We start from the raw sequence: 25,816 nt of genomic DNA, 5'->3' as shown, positions 1-25,816 counted from the left end.
ACAGACTGGATTTCAAGTTTTTATGGACATAATGCAAATTGCGTTGTCTCAGTTTGCATATAGTTTTTTGAATTATAACCACACTTCAGAACATTTAGCCATTGCCCTGTGTTGCTGGGGGGGAGTCGCATGTCTCTCTCTCTCTTTCTCTAACATACCTCTTGTGTTCTCAGGTACCGAGAATACCTGATTTAATGTGAATCGGTACTCGGTAGTACTGACATAATTCGGACGGTGCCCTTAAAAGTACATAATTCGGTACCCAACCCTAGTTGTAGATGCATTGAAGCGCTTCCATGTTGTACGTCAGAATGCCAGCTCATTATTGGCCGACACTGTTCACATGAGCACCTCGGCGCATGCATGTGATGCTGGCGCAGGAGCCGGCCAATAATGAATCGGCGTTCTGACGTAGAACCTGGAAGCGCTGCACTGCGTCTACAACGTAAACAGCGTAGGGAATACTTTTTCTAGTTTCGATTTGATTTTTTTCTTTTAGGAGACTTTATTTGTCACTTTGATATTTGAAACTTTGCAGAACTTTTACATTGCTGTATTACATACTGCATAAAAGGTAATATTCAAAAAAGCATGATAGGGGCACTTTAATGTGCAGTAAATTTCACACGTGTTTACATTTCAATCTTTTATTTTCATATTTCAGTGTTGTAATGGTACTGGAATTTCTAACTTCGATACAATACAAATCAACACAAAATATTGGAAATAATGCCAAAGTGAAAATAGAAAAGTGAAATATCCCAAACTCTTGTTAAACTCACAGCACATGCAGAGATGGATTTTGCTACAAAGCTGAATGAAAATCGGCAAACTTGTCCTTTAAAATACACACACTGCAATGTGTATCAACTTGCTGTCCGAGAGAAGAAAGAGTGAGAAAGCTCACCTGGCAGTATTAGTGTATCAAAAATGAGTATTTATGAGTATTTCATTACAGATGTATATTGAAAAATCAATATTTTGATACACTAGTTTCAAGTACAAATTATCTGTTAACGTTACATTTAAAGGCTGATGGCCTGATAATTTTGATGATGACATGTTCATATTTTGAGCTCTTAAATCATCTGTTTGGTAACGGTTGTTAATCATCGTTTTGTCTGGTTTGGAGGCTCATTGTTAGATTGTCTTGAAGAGGCCAGAGACGATATAGTCTGAGTGAACTCCGTCAAGAAGTCCGGTGCCGTTATTGTGAATGAACCAACAGGGCACTTGTTCTCCGTTCTTCACATCTTGTCTGAAATCTCTCTGCCAACCCCTGTTGACACAGAATAATGCAGTGTAATAACATCGACCCTTCCATGTTCAATGCATGTGGAAACTACAGTGTCTTAAATTCACCTGGTAACTACAAGCACTCGTCCCTTCACAAACATGATGGCATCTGGTTTGTTTGGATCCTTTCCTGGAAACGGTTCACTCACTTCAAACTCCAATCCGTGGTAGAACTGACCTAAAGAGCCGTGAACACAGATCAGAGTGCAGCTGTCACAGACTGTGTTGCTTGATAATGCACTATAGAAAGGTATGTTTCGGACTTAGTAGAAGTTAAGCTTAGTTGACAGCATTTGTGGAATAATGTTGGTTACCAATGCGAGTGTCGTATTCAATGCGAATGCCGTATGCTCTATGACCAGTCATTTATACCGTCATTACCGGGTGTTGATAGCGCACGAGCACAGGTGAGACCTGAACAGCACACGTTGCTATCTGTGTTTAAACTAAACTCATTTAAGCCTTGCCAATTTAAACATCGAGTGCAAGGCACGAGAGAGACCTTGCGCAAGTAGATTTGAGCTCTCATCTGAAGTACGTGGAAGCACATGTACAGCGCCCAAATATTGAGGTCTCTTTCAAGTCTTGTTCTTGAATGGACAAATTCGCACAGAATTATGTCTACATGCCATTCTTGGTGAGTATCCCAGCAAGTATAGTCGGTTATGTCTTAAGTGAACTTAAACGCTCGAGAAAGAACACATGTGTTCAGTATCAGTGTACTGTATCCATGCATTATATCTTAAAGTGACAGAAGCCTAATATTCCTGCTGTCTGAATGTGTTTTTTAATGTTAATCAAACAACAAAAGACAAGGAAATCACTCATTGCTCATGACTGAATAGTTGCACCCCTAATATGTTTTGAGTGGTGTATAAAAACCTTACATAACGTACCATTATGTATTTATTACCTTAGAATAAGGTATACACCATACACCACAGGTCCCCTCCATGTCAAGTTGTCATTTTGTGCTGGCATGTTTCTACAGTAACCCTAAACGAACAAACTGCTCTACAGAGCGCGTTTTGTCACCATGTTCATTGCATTTTTGTATTGCGATATATTGTGACACAATATATTTAAATCTTCCAAAATCTTCCACTTCCACTATTAGTGCCTTATCTTTTCTTTCTTTCTTTCTTTCTTTCTTTCTTTCTTTCTTTCTTTCTTTCTTTCTTTCTTTCTTTCTTTCTTTCTTTCTTTCTTTCTTTCTTTCTTTCTTTCTTTCTTTCTTTCTTTCTTTCTTTCTTTCTTTCTTTCTTTCTTTCTTATTGTAGTAAGTTCTTTAGATGTTTTACCAAGCAGGCCGTGGACATTGCTTGAAAAGAGGTGACTGTCCAAGGTGTAGAACCCGAGGTAGTCTTGATGATACGGGTGCTTCTGCCAGACTTTGTGCAGGATAATAAGAAACTTGACTGAGTTCCTCAAAGTCACTGTTAAACTGCGATCTTTGATCACCTGCAGATCCATGCTGGAGAAAGAAAGACAAAATTGTGTCAGGAGGATTAGTCTTTCCCCAACTCCTTTTGAAGAGTAGACATTTTAGTAAGCTCACAATGACTTGACATGAATGAAATGAAAAGATGATGTGTGCTTCTCAAACGGAAAGATGTATCCTAGTGAGGCTGTATCCTTCCTAGTCCAGTCCTTTGGAGACTTGTAGACTAGAGTCCTCCTCAGCATTAAACACTAGAATGAGATGGTCAAGTAAGTCTACCACACATGTTTCTACCCCCCACAGGCATGGCACGAAAATACTATTAAAATATGTGTGCAAAGGATTGTGGGTGATTTAAGTACGTGAAGGATACACTTGATGCATCCTTCAAAAATGAGCTGAATGAAGGACGCAAAACGAAGGCTGCCTTCTAAGGGTCCTTCAAATTCTTTAACTGAGCTTGATGACAGCTGAGATACGCAGCCTTACTAGGATGCTGCCATTCGATTGAGAAGCGTTGAAGATCCTGGATCTTACTTGGGCCCTTTAACCGTGGCAGTATCAGTCCAGAAGAATTTTGCTTGTTTTCCCTCATCAGATACTGAGATCTCTTTTGTGCTCACCATCAATCTGATACCAAACTTCTCGTGAATGATTCCAAAGCGCCCAAAATAGGTGTTTACTTTTTCCCCAGGGATGACCTTCTTATCGCCAATGGTTTGGCCATTGACCACAATACCTGTGGAGCACCAAGGAACCAAATAAAGAAACACTAAAAAGTTCAACTTCAGAATAGCTCAGAAGATAACAACAGATGTATTGTCTTCTTGTAAACTATCATTGGTGAGTAGCTACTTTGGGGAGCTTAAGCCTCTTATTTATTGTCCAAAGCCTGTAAACTTTTTGAAGTTTCATATAACGTCATATAATAAATATTTTAACATAAATTTGTGCACTTTGTTTGCCCTAGCCTAATGGTGATGGAAGTGCAGTAAGTACTCCTCTGCCACCATCTACTGGCTATAATGGTAATTTCATGTCTTTTTTAAAAGTGTCTTTTCAAAGTGTTTGTTTGCCACCAAATTTAAGTTTTACAAAAGAAGACAATCTTTGAATGATGAACAAATAATGTTTTTGATTATCACATTAAAAATAACATTTAAATTGGACAATATTTAGAGCTTTGAAGTGCTAGGAAAAGAGTGAAGCGTGTGCAAATCCTTAAAGTGCTTGAAATTCATTCTCTGACATCTGTGGTTTATAACACAGAACTTTTGAACGCTTCTCACTAGATTTTGCAACAAGGTTTTGAGTTTAACAAGTAAAAGCTTTTAAAAAGTCACAAGGGGGTATTACTGATGTATTCTGTAGAGATTGATATTAGAATATCATATTAATAAAACCTGGATGACTTGTGTTGCTAAACGGCATGCAAATCTTTTTAAAACATATGGTGGAGAAAATGTTGTATTACTGTTACTATAAATAAAGCTCAATCTGATTATGCTGTTAGCCACTTGATGCAAGGTACAAACATGTGACTCGCGGTAAATAACGAAAACAAGAAATTCAAACAATAAGACTAACCATGTTGAACTATATAACAATGATTGGTTTTCTGCCGATAAAGGTATCCAAACAGTTGCTCACCTTTCTAATAAAACACAATATATTAAAGCGTCTTTGGTGTTTCCATGGTTTCTATGGAAGTAAAACTGGAAATCGAGGGTAACACGGATATGATGTCATTGACAGGCGACGCAATGAGAAGGGATGTTACACTGGATAAAATAGCTGATTTCTCTGGATATAAACATTGTTGGAAACATTTGGGATAATGTAAGTGTTACAACAGAGACACGGAGGCAGAGATAATATCAATCCAGGTAAGTTTATTTCACAATTAGCAGAGCACTGGGTGATGATAAGCCGATAATGGGAAGATGAGAGATGAAGAGAATATAATACTGTCCTGATTATGTCTTGTAGATGCAGATGAAGGAAGGAGCAGGCGGAGACACTCACACACACAAGCAGGTAAGTACACACGAGGAGCAGGAGACAAGGGAGCTGGAGGAGACGTCTGGAGCAGGTAGATATGGCGTTGGAAGTCCTTAAGGTAAGCATACATTTGAGGTAGTGCAAACGAGACCGGACAGTGAGTGTGTGAGTGTGGTGTCTTTATGCTGGTGCTGATTGTGGTGCTGATGAGCTTCAGGTGGCGGTGATCAGTAAGCTGGTGATTGATTGAGTGCGTGGGTAAGGGAGTGAGGTGGAACCTGACGTGTCTGTGACAGTACCCCCCCTCCCACGGCCCGCTCCTCAGGGCCACGGACCCCGACGTCGTGGTGGTCTTCCTCTAGGGCGTGGGTCAGGTCTGTCTGGGTGATTGACTATACTGTGCTGGGAGTTGAAGACGGTAGGTGACGGGGTTGATCTGCCGGATGATGGTGAACGGGCCAATGAAGCGGGGACTCAGCTTCTTGCAGGGCAGACGCATCCTGATGTCCCTGGTGGACAGCCAGACCTTCTGCCCCGGTTGGTATACTGGAGCTTCGGAGCGCCGAAGGTCGGCTGTCGCCTTGCGTCTGCGCAGGGCTCTCTGCAGTTGGTGATGAGCTGAGTCCCAAACCCTCTCGCTCTCCCGGAACCAGTAGTCGACTGCAGGGACGTTGGAAGGTTCCCCATCCCAGGGGAACAGTGGGGGTTGGTAGCCGAGTACGCACTGGAAGGGTGTCAGTCCAGTTGTGGCTTGGCGGAGGGAGTTGTATGCGTACTCGGCCCAACCCAGGTACTGGTTCCAGGAGTTCTGGTGGCCGTGACTGAAGGTACGCAGGAAGCGGCCTATCTCCTGGATCTTGCGTTCCGTCTGCCCGTTCGACTGAGGATGGTATCCCGATGACAGGCTGACGGTCACACCCAGGAGTGAGAAGAAGGCTTTCCAGACATGGGAGACGAATTGGGGTCCTCTGTCGGAGACTATATCTTCAGGTATTCCATAATGACGAAAGACATGATTAAACATTAACTCAACAGTTGCCATAGCGGTAGGTAGACCCTCCAGGGGTATCAGACGGCAGGACTTCGAGAAGCGGTCTACCACCACCAGGATGCATGTGTTACCGTCAGACTCAGGGAGATCTGTGATGAAGTCCACTCCCAGGTGTGACCAGGGTCTCTCAGGAACGGGCAGAGGTAGGAGCTTGCCGGTGGGAAGATGGCGTGGGCTCTTGGAGATGGCGCACTCCCTGCAGCCCTGCACGTACCTTCTGACATCGTTGGCCATGTTGGGCCACCAGAAGCGTTGTTTGAGCAATGAGAGGGTCTCATTGACCCCCGGGTGACCAGTGCCAAGTGAAGAGTGGGTATTGTGCAGGAGTGGAGTGCGACGTGCCCGTGTGATGTATTGCAAGCCTTGGGGGCAACCCGGCGGAGTGCGTGTGGAGGCATTGGAGGAGGGAATGGTTTCTTCGGACCACTGGATGGGGTTCACGAAGATGGACTCCGGCAGGATTGTTTCAGGATCTTCAGGCTTTTCATCAGGAGAATGGAGGCGAGACAGGGCGTCGGCTTTGGTATTTTTTGAACCAGGACGGTAGGAGATAGAGAAATTAAACCTTGAGAAAAACATGGCCCAGCGAGCTTGGCGCGGGTTGAGTCTCTTGGCAGCCTTCAGATATTCAAGGTTCTTATGATCAGTGAGGACTTGGAAAGGATGAGTAGCCCCCTCCAACCAATGCCTCCACTCCTCGAAGGCAAGCTTGACGGCCAGGAGTTCGCGGTCACCGATGTCGTAGTTGACCTCCGCCGGGTTGAGCTTGCGGGAGAAGAAGGCGCATGGATGGAGCCTACTTGGTGTCCCCTGCTGCTGCGAGAGGACCGCTCCCACTCCGGTGGTGGAGGCGTCCACTTCCACGACAAATGGGAGTTCTGGATCGGGGTGGACGAGGAGGGGAGCGGTAGTGAAGGCTCTTTTCAGGGTCTCGAAGGCGTTGGTGGCTTGTTGGGACCAGGACAGAGACTTGGGCTGATTACAGAGTAGGTTGGTTAATGGACTGACGATGGTGCTGTAGTTCTTGATAAACCGGCGGTAGAAGTTGGAGAAACCTAGGAAGTGTTGGAGTTCTTTGATTGAAGATGGAATGGGCCAGGACTGAATAGCGGAGACCTTCCCCTCGTCCATCCGGATGCCACTATGATCTATTACGTACCCCAGGAACTGGACAGAGGGCTGGTGAAAGGAGCACTTTTCAGCTTTGAGGAAGAGGTGGAATTGCCGTAAGCGTTGGAGGACCTCCGCAACGTGGTGGCGATGTTCGGCCAAGCTCCGGGAGTAGATGAGGATGTCATCAATATATACCAGAACGAACTTGTGTAGAAACTCCCGGAGCACCTCGTGTATAAAGTCCTGGAATACGGAGGGGGCGTTGACCAGGCCATACGGCATGACAAGATACTCGTAGTGTCGGTGGGCGTGACAAAGGCGGTCTTCCACACGTCCCCCTCGCGTATCCGGATGAGGTTGTACGCGCTGCGGAGGTCCAGCTTAGTGAACACAGTGTTCCAGGGCCGCTGGGACGAGGGGAAGCGGGTAGCGGAATTTGACGGTGATTTTGTTGAGGGCACGGTAATCAATGCAGGGCCTCAAGCCTCCGTCCTTCTTAGCCACAAAAAAGAAGCTTGAAGCAGCAGGGGAAGTAGACGGGCGGATGTAACCTTGGTTGAGGGCCTCTTGTATTCCTCCATGGCCTTCTCCTCCGGTATTGACAGGGGGTAGATGCGTCCCCTGGACACTGGTTCACCCGGTAGCAGATCGATGGCACAGTCCCATGGCCGGTGTGGAAGAAGCTTGGAGACGCGTTGCGGGCAGAAAACGTCACTGAAGGGGGCGTAGTCCGGGGGAACATCCACGGAGCGTTTCTCGACGGGGCTTTCAATAGAGGTTGCGTTCATGGAGAGAGATTCGGAGAGTGGAACCTTGGAACTGGAAGCATTGGGAAGCAATCTGGGAAGCAGTGGTCGCCCCACTTCAGGACTTCGCCTGTGCGCCAGGAGATGGTGGGATTATGTTGCTCGAGCCACGGGCGCCCTAGAACCACGTCAGCGGTGGATTCCTCCAGAACCAGCAGATGTATCTTTTTGGAATGTAGAATACCCACGCAGAGTTGAATTGGTCCCACACAATGACGGATGTTCTTACGGCTCAGGGGTTTGCCCGTGATGGAGTGGATTTGATAGTTAACCGGAGACGGGGAGATTTTGAGCTTGAGTTGTCGACAGAGGGCGCCAGAGAAGAAATTTCCTGCTGACCCTGAGTCGAGGAGCGCCACCACTGGAACAGAGGTATATGTAGCAGTAAGGATTAGAATAGTTGTGAGTGGTTTCATTTTCTGAATGGAAGGGAAAATAGCACTCACCACGGGCCGAGGAGGACGGGTTGGGCATGTGGAGATAACATGCCCGGAGATCCACAATATAAACATAAGTTCAGAGTTAATCTTCTTTGTCTTTCATTGGAGGTTAGACGTGAATGGTCAATTTGCATAGGCTCGGTGGCTGGTTCTGGGGAGCTGACGGGTTCTGACCGGCGGAGGAGGTTGGTGGCAGGCGACTGGCCCTGGTGCTCAAGGAGACACGACTGCATACGAGAACCCCCGCGGATGGCGAGTTGGATGAAGCGTTCAAGTCCCATTGAGTCCTCGTATGCAGCGAGATGCAGCCGCACGTTGGGTTCCAATCCTTGACGGAAAGAGGTGATGAGGGCTTGTTCATTCCATCCGCTGGTGGTGGCGGCTAGCGTTCGGAACTGCAAGGCATAATCATTTACAGAGAGATTCCTTTGCTTTAGATTATAGAGTTTCTCACCAGTAGAAGAATCCTTCAGAGGTTTCCCAAAGACCTCGCGGAAGTGAGAGACGGAACGCCGAATATGATTGGACGACAGGGCCTTTCTGAGTCCATAGGGAATCTGCCCATTGCAGGGCCTTACCTTGCAGTTGCGAAATGATGAAAGCTATTTTTGCTGTGTCGGTAGTGTAGAGGTGCGGCTGCATCTCCAGGACCAGTTCGCATTGTAGAAGGAATCCGCTGCATTCCTCCGCCGATCCTGAGTAGGGCGCCGGTTTGGCCATGGGACTGGCGGTGAATGCTGGTGAAGGAGCGGTGAAGGAGGGTGCGGGAGCTGCAGCGGTGGATGATGATGGTGAGGATGGCTGTGGTGTGAGTGCTCGGCGCAGTGCGTCCACGAGCTCTTGAAACGGGTCGTTGGTGCTCATGCTGTGAAGTTGGTATGGTCCGGTCTTCTGTTACAACAGAGACACGGAGGCAGAGATAATATCAATCCAGGTAAGTTTTTATTTCACAATTAGCAGAGCACTGGGTGATGATAAGCCGATAATGGGAAGATGAGAGATGAAGAGAATATAATACTGTCCTGATTATGTCTTGTAGATGCAGATGAAGGAAGGAGCAGGCGGAGACACTCACACACACAAGCAGGTAAGTACACACGAGGAGCAGGAGACAAGGGAGCTGGAGGAGACGTCTGGAGCAGGTAGATATGGCGTTGGGAGTCCTTAAGGTAAGCATACATTTGAGGTAGTGCAAACGAGACCGGACAGTGAGTGTGTGAGTGTGGTGTCTTTATGCTGGTGCTGATTGTGGTGCTGATGAGCTTCAGGTGGCGGTGATCAGTAAGCTGGTGATTGAGTGCATGGGTAAGGGAGTGAGGTGGAACCGGACGTGTCTGTGACAGTAAGTACACTAGTCAACAAAATATATAACACTGTGCTAGCGGTTTTAAACAGGGATTGAGGGCAAGACAAAAAAAAAAAAACCCTACATGAATCAGTTCCCATGGGTTACTTGATTAGAGTAAAGGGAAAGGCGTGTTAGTGTATAATGTACTGTTATGTTGGATAATTAGAAGAGTTTCTGTTATGTTGGACTTTTTGCTGTCACCATTTTGCTGAAGAATGGAGCTTGCAAAGCTGACAGCTTTTCACAATTCTAATAAAAATGTTGAATAGTTTACACCTGTTAGATTTTATATGAATCAATAATGCCAGGAGGGGGAACCATTTAGAAAACCTGTGTTCTTGTGAACTATGCCTTGTGGAATGTTAATGCACATTTCTGCTAACATAGCAAGTTGTTCTTACCTGTAAGTGGGTCTCTAACCAGGTTGAAGATTGTTCCAGGTTTGTCATCAATGTTGAAGCACAGAGCATCATTCTGGTCTGGCAGCTCAATAATGAAGTGTGGATCTCCATCAACTGTTACATTTGAGAAATTGTAAGAATAACACAGCTAATGTGACTTATGAATCCTTACCTACATTTCACATGACCAGTGCATGTTTATTACATTTACCATAATATTTAGGTGCATAGCTCTTATGGGAGTAGCTGGCCGGTATTGCTGAGTAACCTGCAAATAAGATAAAATAAATGCATCAGAATAGTTCACTTGGTTTCACATAATGTCAAATATAAAAGAAAGTGCATTAGCACACTACAGTCTCCATGCTCACAGTGTCCCAGGCACCAATATTTGAATTATTAATTCAAAATTAATCACTGGATCATTAATCATAGATTTCGCTATGGAGATAGGATCCTGATTTTCCTGTAGTACAGCTGCACTGTGATTGTGGTTTGGAATCAAAAGGAGCGGAAACTGTGATAGTGATGTCAGTAGTAACCAGATTTAATAAGTTCTTGTGTAATGGCTTACCATATCTTGCAGCTTTTCCTCGTTCCTCTGTGAATCAGTGTTGAGAAAAAAGTGTCATATTAACAAAATCATAGAGAACACTGGAACAAGTTTGTATTTAAATGTATGGCCTTCTCCTCTGAGATTTATGTACCATTTCCATGACTTTTTGCAAACTTCTGTTTGCTATTTGACAGTTTAGTAATACCTTCAGTCAGCTTGTCTGCAATGAACGTGTTGTTTTTGGCTTCATCTTCAGGTTTAGTGACGACCATGGAGGTAAGCGGTGTAACAAAGTTGTACTTTAATGAAAGGCTCAAAGCATCAGCAGTGGCATTTCCTTTCTCCTCTAGTGTACCTTTGTCTCTGTTAGAAAATATTTTTGTATTATTGGATTTGATTCAAATCTTCTCATTAAAAGATTAATGAATGAAGTAAGACCCAATTAAAATCAGTGAAAATAATTCTGTCAAATTACATTTATACTAGTCATTTTAGGTCACATTGGTTTAGCTATGTAAGAAGACTTGTTTTCTCAAACTGACTTCTTATCCAGAAGCTCCTGGATGGTCAGATACGCCCAGAGACGCTCAGTGAAGTCCCCAAAGATATACTCTTCATCAGGAAATATGGTATCCCACTTCTGAGCATTCGCCTGACCTTTCATCTCAAAATTATTTTCAAACTGTTGCAAAACATACAAAGCAGGATTAGTCCTCCAGCTCATGACTGATAATGATGTATGTTCACTAAGATAATAGATATTAATGTGGCTACAATCTTTGGATTCATTGGTAGTGTGTGCAATTTTTTCAGTTGTTAAAATACTTTCTCCTATCCAGCTTAATATGCAGCAGCAACTTTAAGTAAGCCTGACATAGCAACAATGGCTCAACCAGTGGTGTGAGTTTGGAGCGGAGCTATCTGTTTGTCCAACCAATGGCTGACAGGGGAAGTATTCTCAAAACCCTTTTGAGATGGTTTTGCTAGAGGCACAGAAATTACACACTCCCCCTTAATTATCAGCATCAGAAAGGCATTTTTTCCACTCTTGCAAGGACATATTATGCTTTTAAGCTCATATACATTCAACAACCAATGTCCACTTTTATAACAGATTTATACAGTTTTTAGAAAGTACTGAAGCTATGGACTATGTGTATGTGTGATTGGAACTATAGATTATTTACTCACCCCTTGTGCGGACACTTCAATTGCAAAGTCGTTTATGTCATTTAAGTCGTTAAGTCGGCCAGCGACCATGATCTCTGAGCCGTTGAATAGCTGTTTGAAATAGCTTCTTGTCAATGAGTTGACAGTGTTGTCCGGATAGTGAAAATTCACCTCTGAAAGTAGAGGACTTGACACTTCTTCATAAAATCCCTGGGTAGCAAATCATTAGCAAACCATTAGTAGTATTTTCTCGAAAGTCAGCATTACTAGTAATCAACATTTAAAGTATAATTACAATTACAATATATTGTTACTAGGGTTGGGTATTGATGTACATTTCATACTATTCATACTAAGGTTTTGATTAGATTCCAGTTAATAGGTATATTTTAGTTATAGTGTTCATTTTACTTTTTTAAACCATCTGCTATTCTGTTAATTATTCAAGAAACCTCTAAGTTGGTATATTACAAAAAATAATTACAAATGAATTAAAATACAATAATTAGTTAAACAAATAATTAGATATCAAAATAATGACATGGTCCAAAATATGCAGTTCAAATGTTATTTATTTAGCAGATATAATAATAATCAACATAACCGAAATATAAGGTTAAATTTCTTGTGCAAATCTGATGTAAATTTTTTATTAATAACATATTTATTACTACTACTACTACTACTACTACTACTACTACTACTAATAATGGTAATATATTAAAATATTCCATAACTGAAAGTATTGCTAATGTGTGAAAGACGTTATTTAAGTTTTTAGGACTTTATCATTCTTAAAGCGATTTATGAGATTGTTTGAATGAAGATAGCTATTAAATGAAAAAATTACTTTTAATCATTTAAAAAGAATCAATATTTTGCAAAGACCTCAGTTTTGATACCTTTAGCTGAAGCGGAGCATCTGAGTCCTCGTAAATCCTGCGAACTATGCCGTTGTTCTGCTTGCTCAAAGTATCCAAAAATCCATAGTCTGCATCGTTACCAAAGGCCAAACTGAACAGGGTGATAGTCCCATTAATTGCATTACGAATGCTCTCTTGGATCTCAGGAAGACTTCTTGGCCCTGAAAAATGAGTAAAATTTATGAATAAAATTTACCATCACAAGTGACAAAAATGACAACTACAAATAACTGATTGGTTAATCTGTTCTGCTCTTGAGCCGTGCTTTTTTGAGTTGTTCTCAGAATAGATAATGAATGACACTAGGGCTGTTTACTGCATGTTTCTTAAGGGGTACTCTTAGTCAGTGTTGTTCCTCAAGGAAAATCATGGAAATAGTGAATGGTTGATGGTATTTGCATACATACACTGTTTTGGTACCCCATCAGTCAGCAAAATGATCATCAGTACCATATTCTTTGGGGCTGTCCCGTTACGCTGTTCTTCATACAGCATCTCCACACCATGAATGACAGCATCATGCAATTCTGTACCTGAGACAAAAAAAAAAAAAAGGTGCTAATCTCACACATTTTTATAATTGATTAGTGATGTGGAAAGGGTCCAGACTATATTCTATTTTTAAAATATTAAGTGTATTTTTATTTTATGTCATAACTTTAAATCTGGAACTAACGTTTTTATCTTTATCTTTTTTTACATTGAGACCTAGATTTTCAGTGTGGATGTTTGCGTTTGCAGGTCTAAAAAATGACTAGCACTTTTTAGCTGCAGATTTTCAACCAATTTAGCATTGTTACAGTGTCAGTATGTAAATGAACAATGTTTACTCGTTCTCCGCATTATCTGGTCTGAGAAATTCATTTTTATTTGTCAGTAAAAGTCCGCTGGATGGCACAAAACGCATCATCTGGCGGATTTTTGGCTTTAGTGAAAACTACAGATTATACTTCCACATTTTTGTATCCCTGCCCATGGACAGTCGGATCAACAGAGGGTTATTAAGAGAACATTGTAAGGGTAGGTTTATCATTGAAAATTGTATCGTGTTTTGCTTTGTCTACTCTTTAAACAGCATTATGATAAAAATGGAACACTATGGCAGCAGCGACTGTTTTGCTTTGAGTGGTTTCGCACAACTGATGAAACGTTACTTTTTAGTTTTAGTTTTTCCGTTTGGAGGGGAAAACACTGTGTTTGTTGTTATTCAGTTTGAAATGCTGACTACAAACAGGTTTTTCAGATTGTTCATTGCGGAGTTCTCTGTGTATTTATGATACTTTGCAGGCTTTAGCCACTACCTACAACTCACTGGATCCTTCACTGGAAAGTGGAAACTGAAAGTTCCCTTTCAAAGGCTATACTCTAAGCTGCGCTTTATTTAGCGCTATGGGAACGTCTTTAGTCGTGACCAGCTGTGAATATATGTGTAAAACAACGTCAATGACATTGACCTATATTTATAGCCTTGCGTGACGTCATTGGAATGCGTCGTAGCGAGGCTATAATTAGATGATCCACCTGTGCATCAGCAGGTCTTTTGTCTTCAGAGACCATACTGTGAAGTGTGTGTGTGAAGCAGCTCTGCTCAAACTCTTTCTTTCCTTCATTACCTTGTTAGGAGTTAGATTTGACAGGCAGTGCACAGAACTTTCTCTCCCTTTGTTCCTTTTTCAACTCTGTCTGACAAGTGAAAGTGAACACACATATATGATATATTATATATTTGAGAGAAAGTCATCGCTGAACAAAGCAAACGGCGTGTGTCTCCGTGTTCGCGGTCCATCTCCGAATCGGACACACGCCAATATTGTTTTGTTTGTTTGGGGAGAGCACGCTGCCCTTGCGTTGTAACGGGGCGAGTGCGAGCATTGTGAATGTTCACAGTTAAAGTGCTTCGCGTTCGCTTTGCTTATTTAAGGGGCAGCACCCACAATGTGATCGTGGGGCTCGCGCGATCTGGCTGAGGAGCGAGAGACGGGGTTATACTTATTGCTCTCACTCTCTCTCCGGATCGCAATGTCTTTTACCGAGACCGAAGCGTGTTCTGGCGCTTCTTCGGCTCGGGCAGAGGACGATTAAGTGTTTTCCATTGGAATGGAATATGAGTTTGTCCGTCTCTGAGCGTTCCTCCTGTGATAAAGTGAACTGCTCTGGACGGTCGTTCAAGCAGTGACACAAGTAGACCCCAAACATTTCTAATATAAATGAGTTTTGTACCCGTGACGTCGACCCGATCGACTATCGCGGGTGCAAAGGCACGCGTTTATACGATGCTGCCTCAGATCGGAGAGACGCTTGCATGCTATCTCTCCCCTGGGGGTGCATCATCAGAGGCGTTTCACAACGAGTCAGGCTGTTACTGCACTGTACACAATGGCTGTGTTTCAGGCATATCAGACTGATCTATGGAAGTTTGAAGCACAGCCTTTCATTCAGACCGTTTTTACTTGTCTGGTAATTGGCTGCATTTAATTCTGAGGAATTTATTAAGTGAAATGGCCTTTATAATATATGTTTATATTTATATATTTAATTATATGATATATATATGCATATATAAGCAAAATAAATAGGTTCTCCATGACGTTAACTCGTTATGGGGAAACCTTATTTTTCTTGTGCCTTCAATGTCAACTTATTTGACTATCGTGGGTGCAAGGGCGTGTGATTTAAACAATGATGCTCCAGTTTGAGCAGACGCTTGCGAGCTATCTCTTCTCTGGAGCTCGTAGTCACTTAAAGAGACAGCACTCCCCACCAAGCTATGCATATTAACATCCATACTGTTGGGAGGGTGATGGTTTTGATCCGTGTATCAGACTGGTACTGCTGCACACTATGGCAGTGTTGCAGGTGGACCAGGCTGACCTGCTAAGAAGGCGATTTGTGCTTCCCCTTATAAATCTAGGGACCAGCTCGTCATGTTCAGCAGCCTCATAATATCTAACACCCGCCCCTTCTCAATATCTTCACATAAACCCTCCTTCCCCGCCACCTCTGGAGCAGCGGGGGGCAGCGGTTTTCAGTGACATGTTAGGTGTTCCATTGATTTCTGTAACATATCAGGACGTGGAACATCTAACATCCCCTCAACGGAAGTATCAAAACTAGTGCCCATTTCAGAGAACCTGGCAGTAGTTTCCACGTGTCTGTGGGTGTCTGTGTGGGTTCTAAAGACAGTAGAATTAGGATACAGAATCCAATTTATTTGTCGTCCTCCGCGTTTCAACGGTGTGGTCTCCACTACCGTGAAGCCGGAGCAAGCGACTTTACTGTCATAAGACTGCAATCTCTGCTGGAGAAAGGGGCCATAGAGCAGTTCCCCCTCTAGAGAGAGAGTCAAGTTACTACAGCAGATACTTCTTAGTTCCCAAGAAGGACGGGGTGCTGCGTCCAATCTTAGATCTTCGAGGCTTAACCTTTCAGTCAAAGCTCTCGAGTTCAAGATGTTAACCAGAAAAATGATCGTGTCGTAAATCCAACATGACGATTGGTTTGTCACGATCGATCACAAGGACGCATATTTTCACATAGAAATATTGCCACAACACAGGAGGTTCCTGAGGTTCGCTTTCGGGGCAAAGCTTACCAATATCGGGTTCTTCCATTTGGCCTAGCCTTTGAACTACATAGACGACTGACTAATACTAGCACAGTCACAAGAGATGGTGTTACAACACAGGTGTTGTACTAGCCCATTTAGTTTCTCTAGGGTTGAGATTTATGAGAGGAAGTGTCTCTGTCCTACCCAGAGAACGACATATTTAGGGGTCATATGGGATTCGACCATGATGCGGGCACGATTGTCTCCCGCTCGAGTCGAGACCATTCTAACCACCCTGAACAATGTCAGGCTAGGCCAAGATTGCACTGTTCTGCAGTATCAAGAAATGTTAAGTCTCACGGCATCAGCGTCCTCGGTGATTCCTATGGGCCTCTTGCACATGAGACGTTTCAGTTGTGGCTCAGAGCCGAGAGGTATTGTCTAGGCAATGCTCTACGGTAAATAAGGGCCCTTTCTAAAATCCATGTTAATGGTAAGTCACGCGCTAATGCTTCGTGCACTTTCTAAAATCCATGTTTATGGTAAGGGTAACGCGCTGCGGCTTCGTTCCCTTTCTATGTGGCTCAGACCTCGGTTCTTCACCCTAGGTCCCACTCTAGGTGCGTTGATGTTGCAAGATGCCAACAACAGACGCTCCCTGTACGGGCTGGGAAGCGGTCTTAGGTGGCTGTCCAGTCCAAAGGGATATGGTGAGGTCATCATCTCGATTGGCACATCAATTGCCTCGAATTGATGGCTGTATTTCTGGCCCTGAAGTACTTCCTCCACCAGTTAAGGGGTTACCATGTCCTAGTGCGGGTGGACATTACTGCGGTAGCCTCTAATATGAATCGCCAGGGTGTCCTGCGTTGCAACGTCTAGACAGGCTGGTGCAGTGCGTTCTGCTCTGGGCTCAGGACAAGTTCCTGTCCCTCATGGCGATTTATATCCCCAGATATCTGTCCAGACAGAGCATACCGACGGGGGAGTAGAAACTCCACCTGAGGTAGTCAAATCTGGTAAAGATTTTATGAAACAGATGGACCTCTTCGCCCCAATAGGCAGCGCAATGTCCACTCTATTTCTTTTGGAGTCACCCAGCTTCCCCTGGGTCTGGATGTGATGAGCAAATGTGGCCTAGAATGTGCCTGTATGCGTTTACTCCAGTTTCTGTGCTCCCAGGAGTTCTAGCTAAATTTCGCCAACAAGTGACTTGCCTCTTTCTGATAGCACCACGTTGGCTGAATTGAATATGGTTCTCAGAGATAATATCTCTCCTCGACGGCTCGCCTTGCGCGATTCCGAGCAGGAGGGACCTTCTGTCTCAGGCGCAGGGGACAATATTTCATCCCCGGCCAGAGATGTGGAATCTTCATGTTTGGCCCTGAGGGGAACCAACTGAGGGACACAGGGCTTTCACCTGAAGTTATCGAGACTATTTTAAATGCTAGAGCTCCCTCTACTAGAGCAAGTTATGCCAATGAATGGGGTGTCTTTGAAAGATGGTGTATTGCACACAATGCAGATCCAGTAAACTGCCAAGTTGCTACAGTTCTGGACTTCATGCAGGAAAAGTTATCGACAGGTACATGCCTCGCCACTCTCAGGGTTTATGTGGCCGCTCTCTCGGCTTGCCACGCTCTGATCGACGGGGTGCCTTTGGGCAAGCATGTCCTTCTCTCTCGCTTCGTTCGAGGAGCTAGGCGGCTTAAGCCCCCTTCTAGAACCAGGTCCCTTCATGGGACCTAGCAGTAGTCCTAGAGGGCCTGGTTGAGACCCCCTTTGAACCATTAGAGTCAGTTTCTGACAAACTGTTAACTCTGAAAATGGTCTTTCTTATGGCTATAACTTCTTTGAAAAGAATTGGGGATCTGCAGGCTCTGTCCATTGTGCCATCCTGCTTAGACTTTGCCCCAGGTATGGTGAAAGCTATTTTGCATCCTCATCCTGACTATCTACCTGAAGTTCCTTTCTCGAACTTGCATCCGGTCACCCTTGAAGCCTTCTGCCCTCCGTTGTTCACAACGCCGGATCAGGAGAGACTTCACAGACTGTGTCCAGTCCTTGTTCTTCAGACTTATGTCCACCGCACCAGCCAGTGGCGTAAGTCAGAGCAACTGTTTGTTTGTCATGGCGGCCATAACAGGGGTGCGGCCGCCACGAAACAGACCATGTCACATTGGGTGAGAGATGCTATTGCCCTTGCCTATGAGGCGCGTGGTCATACTTCGCCAACGGGCATCAGGGCTCATTCCACCAGGGGGGTTGCCTCTTCTAGAGCTTTGGCGGGGGGCGCCCCTTACAAAATGTTTGTGATGCGGCAGGTTGGTCCTCTCCGCACACATTCATAAGGTTTTATAGTTTGGATGTTCATGTCACTCCGGGCTCTCATGTCCTTGAGTCTACATCACAAGCTAGTGTCTGAGACTCTCTGTGCTTGTGACACACTTCACAGCCAGGAGGTCCGGACACACAGTGCGGCGGCGTGGGTATTCTCGTTCCCATAGCGCTAAATAAAGCGCAGCTTAGAGTGTAGCCTTTGAAAGGGAACGCCCCGGGTTACTTCACTGTAACCCTGTTCCCTGAAAAGGCGGGAACGAGAAGCTGTGCTTCTTTGCCGCACTGAGATGTCCCTGGACTGCCCTTCAGACAAAATATCTGCTGATGCACAGGTGGATCATCTAATTATAGCCTCGCTACGACGCATTCCAATGACGTCACGCAAGGCTATAAATATAGGTCAATGTCATTGACGTTGACGTTGTTTTACACATATATTCACAGCTGGTCACGACTAAAAACGTTCCCATAGCGCTAAATAAAGCACAGCTTCTCGTTCCCGCCTTTTCAGGGAACAGGGTTACAGTGAAGTAACCCGGGGCGTAACTCACTCCCGCTAAATGTTTACTCTTTAAATTCTTGCACTTGGAAACAATGCAAGTCAACACCATTATGTTTAAAAGTTTTGCTAAGAAGTATTTCATACTAAAGCAAGGTGGTATTTGACTCTGGTCAAGCTTATCTATAGCAGACTGGTGGGAGTGGCCTTGGATGGCAACATGCCCAGTGCAATATGAGTGTTGACGTTCTCCTACCTATATGGCAAAAGTGAAGACAACACCCTTTTTTCTTTCTCTCTAGTCAGGTAGCACCAATTTAATTTTTTTTTCTACTGCATAGGCAGCCAAGTTTTATTGAAAGCCCATTTTGCCAACAGTGAAATATCCTTAAATGTAAGGTAAACTTCATTGTTTTGCTGCTCTTAGTGCATTGACAACTTTAGGAATTCTTTCACCAATTTAAATAAATATTATGAAATTCTGTATCATCACATCATATATATCGACATTCCCACAGGTTAATATGACATGGAAGAGCAAAATTAAAGCAATAATCCAGGTTCAATATGAGTAAAGCTCTGTATATTATTGAGAATGTACTTGATTTACATAATACATGAACCACACTGGTGACAAATTATTAAAGTAATCTTCCTAAAACAGTAGTTCCACCAATTTACAATTCATTTAGGATATTTATAAAGGAAGAATTAATGTGTTTTAACAAATAAAAGCTTAAATTTCTGCTTTTAAACCTCAAAGGGCTCCTTCCTAGTCACTGTCCATTGTACTGTTGTGCTTTATTTAATGTTTTGGTTTGCACCCAATTAATCATGTTTATAATTTGTTCAGTGATTATTTTAATTTCATGTATATTTCATATTACTTACCACCAATAACTTTAATTGTTTTGACGTATTCCTGGGCTGCATGCACATTTTCCTTTGTTGCTTTACTTAAATGTGGCCGCCATACAACAAAGGTGGATGAAAAGACGATGATCGCAAAGTAGTCGTCCTCTGGGAGTTCACCCAGTATGGTCACTAGGGCCTCTTTGGTCTCGTTCCGGCAACAAACACAGACAAATTAACTGTCCCAAGTACTGACAATCTATTGAAAACAGTTTTTTCTCATTTACCTGACATCAACTCACCTGACTCATTTTATTTCCCAACATAGAGTAGCTGTTGTCTATCACAAAAACAACCATCTTTGGTACTCTTGGAAGACTGGCTGGTGCAAAAAAATGCACAAAGTATCCATTCACAATCTGTAGATGATACATTTATTATATATATATATATATATTATATACATATATATATATATATATATATATATATATATATATATATATATATATATATATATATATATATATATATATATATATATATATATATATATATATGGCCATTTTTATTTATAAGAAAAGTACAACGAGTAAAGGAAATGGAAGGGAGAATGGACTAATGACATGATCAGGATTCAAACTTTAAAGGTGCAGTATGCAATTTCTAAAAAAATGTTCTTGAAAGTCGATCGGACCGAGTGCCATGACACACTTGTAACCAAGCAGCAGTAGGGGCTGTAAGCACTCATAATTTGGGAAGAGAGAGAGAGAGCAAGAGAGAGATTTAAAGAAAGACTGTTGAAAGAGAGATGGCTGAGAGACATTACAAAAGAGAAAAGTTCAGAGGAATATCACTTGATAAAGAAGGGTTATGATCAGGTAAGAGCTTTAGGACACATATTAATGTTAGAAAAGCTTTCCAGACGCTGAGGTTGCATTGTTTCTGTTCCGTTTGTGAGTAACAATGGTTTTGCTGTGTTTCACAGAACCAAGATGCTGTTGTTAGCTGTAGTAACAGGACAGTTTTAAGTGTCATTTTTTGTGTCATCTCTTGCTTGTATATACCTGTGTAGGCTACTGTATGTTCAAGCATTGTTTTGCTTCACTTCTGCTAAAGAAACATCAACTCTTGCATTGTGTGTTTGTGCACTTTGGGGAGGAATGAAGGGAGGGGTGTGTTTGGGTTGATTTCAAATATCAACAGTGTTTCTCAAGGCTTAAAATTGCAGCTTCAAAATATATTTGTAAGCAAATGATTGTTGTGGTGCAACTTGTTTTTATTTTTCTACAAAACGTTCATACAGTGACCGATCCACTGTTCTATCCAATGTTACATAACCAATTAAACTTCATCTTTACATTGTTAACTTTAATTCAGAATTTAGATTTGGTTAATATTAGCTGTCAATCATTGCTTTCACTGCGCTCTGTTGTCACATGACAGGGAGAGAACTACTGCGCAAAATTTAAGGAGCTGAAGAGAGAATATGAAAAGAACACTGAGAGATTTCTTTTGTAGCAGTGTAAAGTTACAGATGATGTTAATTTTTGGTGAGTGCTCCTACATTTTTGTTTTGAAGTTGGGAGCACCAGTGCTACCAAGTAGAAAAGTTAATTTTTGAGCCTTGTTTCTCAGAAATCGCTTACTACACCTTAAATATATGAGAGCATGCGTGTTAACTGTTTGATGTTATTGTCATTTGTCATTTTGACTTTTTTTCATGCATGTCTTGAAAAAAGATATCTGACCTGAATGTCACCAATGTCATGAGGACGTTTGACATCATACTTAATGAAGAAATCTCCATCAATGAGTGTGCCGTCGCACTCAGAGCATTTTCTCTGTTGATCCAGTGTTGGAGAGAAAGACACATGGGCCTGAACAAAGATTAAAATTGATATAATTATTATTATGACTACCATTATTATTGTCTAATAGAGATTCTTTTAGTATTATTTTATTAGTATTATGCTTTACGCTATGTGGCATCCCTCCACTGAAAATCTTTGAATAGTCACCTTCTTATCAGTTACAGTTTTCTCCACTAGAGGGAGCAGCTCGTTGGTCATGAATGTACCATAGGCGTCCACAAATGCAATTCCCTGAGGCTCATAGATATCTGCCACAATCTGTGAATGAGAGACAGGACTGATTACTCATTTATTTTTGCATTTAATTAATTACATAATATGAATTCAGTCAAATGCCAGGTGTTCATATTAAGAGAGGAAATATTACTACTAAAATTGTGGTAACATTTTATAGTAAGGTTTCATTTGTAACTCTAGTTAACTACATTTGTTAACATGAACTAACAACGAACAATCATTTATTAATCTTAATGTAAATCTCAGCATTTACTAATACATTTTTAAAATCAAAAGTTGTATTTGTTAACATTAGTTAACTGTGAACTAACATGAACATTTTTATTACCTAACATTAACAAAAGCTAATAAATGCTGTAAAATTGTTCATTATAAGATGTTTTAGATTGTTAGATTGGAAGACAATACCATGCATAATAGATCTACGTAATCATATTTGTAGGCAGGTAAATGCCAAGTAACATGGCCATGAACATTCAACATTTTTTCAAAGTTTTTCAACATCAAGATTTTAAGTTTACATTTTTACTTTTAAAATACCACCAGTTCACTTACTGACTAAGTAATTTATTAAAAGTATACTATGTGGCTCCTCAAATTATGTTTTAAAATGTGCTGCAGTTAGTTAATAATGAACCTCAAAGTGCTGGACCAGCTGTTTGGGTTTGACTCTGATCATGAGCTCATATTTGCCAAACTGTCGCTGAAGAAGTTCCTCATAGGTGAGAATAAATGTGACACTGCTGTCTGCTGCGACGTTCACCGAAACAGAAAACTTCTCCATTTTTCTACCTGAAGCCCTGCAATACCAGAACACCAGTTAGTTAGAATTATGTGAGCAACAAGCAAGTTCAGATTGACTTTCTGTTTTCTTCTTCTCACTTGACTAAACCAGCAGTCTGACCAGATGACACAGCCTTCTCATACTGCTGCTTGGCCTTCTCTTTTTCCTTCACCACACCTGTATATGTCTTGCCATCAATCTCCCTGAAAATCCCAAAAATGATAGCAATAATGTAGCAATAATTTTTCAAAATGCAAACATGTATAAAACTGTAATGCAGCAGATCTTTTGGCTCATTCTGAGTTGCTTGGATTTTTAACTAAATCAAATGGGAAAAGACTGACATGCTGAAGTTGGTGATGAAGGAGGTCTTTGGTAACTCCACCTCAAAAGACACTTCCTTTGAGATGTTGGCCTTATTGAGAGCTTTCGTGGTCATGACAGTGTGGGCGAAACGTGATGTCACCTTACAGTCCACCTTCACGCTCTGTATCTCTATCTGAAAAGAATATAAATACGAAGAATAAAAACGCATTAAAAGAAAGAGTTTAAGAGTTTATTTTAAGGAGTCCTTTTTAAAAAAACCTTTCCAAAATTTAGCTGAACTCCACAAATCACAGAACTGCAAACATATGTTGCAACCGCGATTATTTATTTAGACTGTGGTCATTTCAGGACAAAGGTTGAGCTTGTTGATGTCAGTGTCAGCTACACTACAAAATATGACCTTTATTGTAAATGAATTTTATTCAAGTCAAATATTATGAATAACCACAGTAAAATTGCATGCAGAAACATGGACACAGTGATATTAAAGGGTTAGCTCACCCAAAAAAGAAAATGCTATCATCATTTACTCACCCTCATGTCGTTCCATAGCCATACGACTTTTATTCATCTTTGTAACACAAATGAAAACATTTTTAATAAAATTGAGAGATTTCTGTCTCTTCTTTGACAGTCCACACAACTACCACTTTGACGCTTCAGAAAGTCAATAAAAATATTGTCAATTATGAATTGAGTGTTTTAGTCCAAATTTTCTGAGGAGACACAATCGCTGTATAAGCTGAACAGATTTAATTTAGGCTTTTAATCACATATAAACATTCATCAGCTCACACATCAGTTGTGGTAAACAGAAGCTCAAGAATGCTTGCTTGACATGCGAGAACCAATGAGGTTTGTTCTCAAGGTTATTCTCGCACATCAAGTATGTGTGGTTGAGCTTCTGTTCATTTTTGCTGATCAATGTTTATTTGTGAATAAAAGCCTAAATCCAATCTGTTGATCATAAAAAGTGACCAAGTCTCTTCAGAAAATTTGAAGACATGTCAATTCATATGGATTAGTTTTACATTCTCTTTATGAACTTTTTGAAGCGTCAAAGTGGTAGTTGCGTAGACTGTCAATGGAGGGACAGAAATCTCTCAGATTTCATTTAAATATCTTTATTTGTGTTCAGAAGATGAACAAAAGTCTGTTTGGAACGACACGAGGGTGAGCATTTTTTTCATTTTTGGGTGAACTAACCCTTTAATGACTGATATATTTAAATGTTTAAATAATAAATTAATCAAATACCATGTTATAAAATGTAATTCTTTAAATGTATATAAATTAACTGTATTATTAGCCAACAAAAGTATTTTTTAAGAGTCAGATCAGGTAATGGTAACTCATTAACTTGTCACATTCATTTCAAAATCTTGACAAACTTGTGTGAGATATAATGAAAAGTTCCCACCTCAGCACTGCTCACACTTCGTTTCTGTTAGGAGGCAATTGGAAAATTTATTTTGTATGGCAACAATATACAGTGTGTAGTTGTAAAAGATTTATATAGTCAAGCTAAACATAAAAAACAGCCTACATCATGTATTGTGAATTATTTGGCTCCTTCCTAATTCTTACTGTAACATCAATACTGCACATCAATGGTTCTCAAACTTTTTTACTAATAGGCTTTTCATTATTGGCTTGGATATTTCATCTGGTACGCTGATAGGTCTTTTACATGCAATCTGCTAGCAGTCACATCATTTATTACTTGGAACCAGCTTATTGGTGTCTGCTGATTCTGCAGCCATCGCTTGCTCAACATTTTGGTTTAGTGTTGCTGTAAGCTGGTCAAAGAGTTTTTCTGAAAACCTTGACCTGCCCCAGCTCCATCTATATCTGCTATAGGATTTATGTATGCCTATTCATGCAGCAGCAGCATATCTTACATGTTCAAAGCAGCGTGTCTGTGTGTCTGTATTTGCTCTGTAGCAGCAATGGCAGCAATGTATGTAGCAGACCAAATATCCATATCCATTAACATACTAAAACAATTCTGATACTTGTCATGATTGAATATATATTTGAAATGTAATGTAATGAATTGAAATGAAGATTGCTGAGGCCTTCCAGTTGTCCCCAGCCTCCTGGTTGAGAACCACTGTTGTATGTAATGTATTGGCATAGTAGACTTGTCTTGTAGCAACATCATTGCAATACCTTTAAGAGCCTGGTCATGCTGGTTTCGCTGTCCTAGAGGGGAATAAGTGCATGCCTTACTGTACAGATAAACTATGATGGCTGAACTGTTTTCCAATATTTGATACTGTATTGATTTTGAAGACATACTGTAGAATGTTTTTGATCATCGCCAACGTGTTAATGATTATAAGGCACTTCATTAGTGCAACAAAACATACATTAGGTTAACAAAAGCAGACCTACCCATTGCTCAGTGCCCTTTGTGATGACCAGCGTCTCAAAAGACCCTGAAGTAAAACATACGCACACAAACACACAAAATATCCACCCTGCATACATGGTGCACCGTCTGCTCAATCGCATTCAGGACTTTTAAACACTCTGAACCCTTGTGTATGTTTTGTACCAGAGCAAATAGCTGAGTGGGAGTGGGGAAGTTGTGATCTTTGTTCCTAAATTCTTGAATTGAGTTCAGTATTGATCATTTGGTATTTTTGTATTACAACACGAATTCAGGAAAAGTTGGGACATTATTTAAATTTGAATAAAATGAAAACTAAAAGACTTTCAAATTACAAGAGTCAATATTTTATTCTTAATAGAACATAGATAACATAACAAATGTTTAAACTGAGAAATTTTACAATTTTATGCAC

The 25,816-nt window shown here is 41.6% G+C and overlaps 1 protein-coding gene across 1 annotated transcript; it reads right to left on the bottom strand.

Annotated features, from left to right (window-relative positions):
• Positions 1-348: 348 nt before the first annotated feature.
• Positions 349-25,538, bottom strand: LOC137021744 (inter-alpha-trypsin inhibitor heavy chain H3-like). Its single transcript, XM_067388610.1, has 22 exons — positions 25,404-25,538; positions 25,179-25,211; positions 24,427-24,450; positions 23,024-23,178; positions 22,778-22,882; positions 22,533-22,695; positions 21,806-21,916; positions 21,536-21,664; positions 20,087-20,203; positions 19,824-19,992; positions 12,954-13,079; positions 12,526-12,707; positions 11,645-11,833; positions 10,996-11,135; positions 10,659-10,816; positions 10,472-10,498; positions 10,109-10,165; positions 9,898-10,011; positions 3,275-3,476; positions 2,598-2,770; positions 1,363-1,474; positions 349-1,279 (listed from the first exon to the last, which is right to left on the bottom strand). The coding sequence occupies exons 1-22, from the start codon at positions 25,521-25,523 to the stop codon at positions 1,141-1,143; spliced, it is 2,745 nt and encodes a 914-aa protein (XP_067244711.1). The 5' UTR covers positions 25,524-25,538; the 3' UTR covers positions 349-1,140.
• Between the last annotated feature and the right edge of the window lie 278 nt (positions 25,539-25,816).

Source organism: Chanodichthys erythropterus, chromosome 6, assembly GCF_024489055.1.
Source record: "Chanodichthys erythropterus isolate Z2021 chromosome 6, ASM2448905v1, whole genome shotgun sequence".
In the NCBI taxonomy this organism is placed as follows: domain Eukaryota; kingdom Metazoa; phylum Chordata; class Actinopteri; order Cypriniformes; family Xenocyprididae; genus Chanodichthys; species Chanodichthys erythropterus.
This window is presented reverse-complemented; position numbering and strand designations above follow the sequence as displayed.